This window comes from Toxoplasma gondii, assembly GCF_000006565.2.
Source record: "Toxoplasma gondii ME49 unplaced genomic scaffold asmbl.1502, whole genome shotgun sequence".
Taxonomy (NCBI): domain Eukaryota; phylum Apicomplexa; class Conoidasida; order Eucoccidiorida; family Sarcocystidae; genus Toxoplasma; species Toxoplasma gondii.
This window is the reverse complement of record NW_017383577.1, coordinates 1-1,086: the sequence shown is the minus strand read 5'-3', so window position 1 is coordinate 1,086 and position 1,086 is coordinate 1. Positions and strand designations below refer to the sequence as shown.

The window sequence follows — 1,086 nt, the reverse complement described above, 5'->3', positions numbered from 1 at the left end:
TTCTTCTTTGGCTGGTTTGTTTTTTCTCACGGTCGTGTTCGGGGCGATGGAGGGGATTCTCGTTTCGATTGTTCTTTCTCTTCTCTGGCTGTTGCGCAAAACATCGCGGCCGCAGTGCATCGTCCTGGGGCGCCTTCCACAAACTTACATCTACCGAAACATCGAGCGTTTTCGCATGGCAAAAGAGGAACCAGGTAAGAGACTCCCGGGTTTACAGAGAACCCCGCCAGATTAGGTAGGCGATGTGGATCAAAAACGTCCAGCGAGCGTTTGTTTCCCATCTTTCACTCAAACGTATGTAGATGCATGGGTGGGGTAACACCACAAGGCACCTGCGGTGTATCTGGGGGATTGATTCTCCTCGCTTTTCTGTCTGCAGGGATCAAAATCGTGCGTTTCGACGCGTCTCTGAACTTCAGCAACAGCGACTACTTCGACAGTCGGGTTCGCCAGAAACTGGAGCCCTCTACGCGGTACCTGATCATCGACGGATCTTCGATCAACGATCTAGATGTGACCTCTATTCGCATGCTGCAGCGACTCTGTTCGCACTTGAAACAAAATGGAATCACCATGGTGTTCGCGAACTGGAAAGGCCCCATGCGCGATTTCTTGCAGAGGGCTCAGTTTTACGAAACACTACCTCCAGAGAACTGCTTCCTTTCTCTCCACGACGCCGTCTTCTGGGCCAAACAGAAACTCGCAGCTCAACAGAAAATTTATGAGGTGCACGCCTTAGATCGCGCAGGAATCCCGGGTGTACGTACATTCGCGAATGCGGTCGAAACGCAGGGAAACATGATTCGCCATCGGCGGCGTGGGCACAGGGTTGTCATGCGTGGATCGAGTCGCTGTGTTTCGAGGGGGGTCACTGTGCTTTTTCTGTCGGCTGTTGGAAGTGGCGTCAGCTTCAAATACCCGAAATCTCTGCATGCGCATATGCCATCTCGCATGTTTCTCTTCTTAGTGTTTGTGTACGTGTAGCGATATCGAACAATACCGCGAAACGTGCAGTCTCTGTCTTCCATAGGGGGTAAGCATATCTTCGTGCTGTGTTCATATATTCACGTAAAACTGATGAATCGA

The 1,086-nt window shown here is 51.1% G+C and overlaps 1 protein-coding gene across 1 annotated transcript; it reads left to right on the top strand.

Moving 5' to 3' along the window:
• On the top strand, positions 1–984 carry TGME49_324900 (hypothetical protein; the record flags this gene model as incomplete). The annotated part of the gene is made up of 2 exons (XM_018783075.1): positions 1–194; positions 380–984. Coding segments are annotated over 2 exons (799 nt in total), but the record flags the coding sequence as incomplete, so codon positions are not given.
• Positions 985–1,086: the final 102 nt, after the last annotated feature.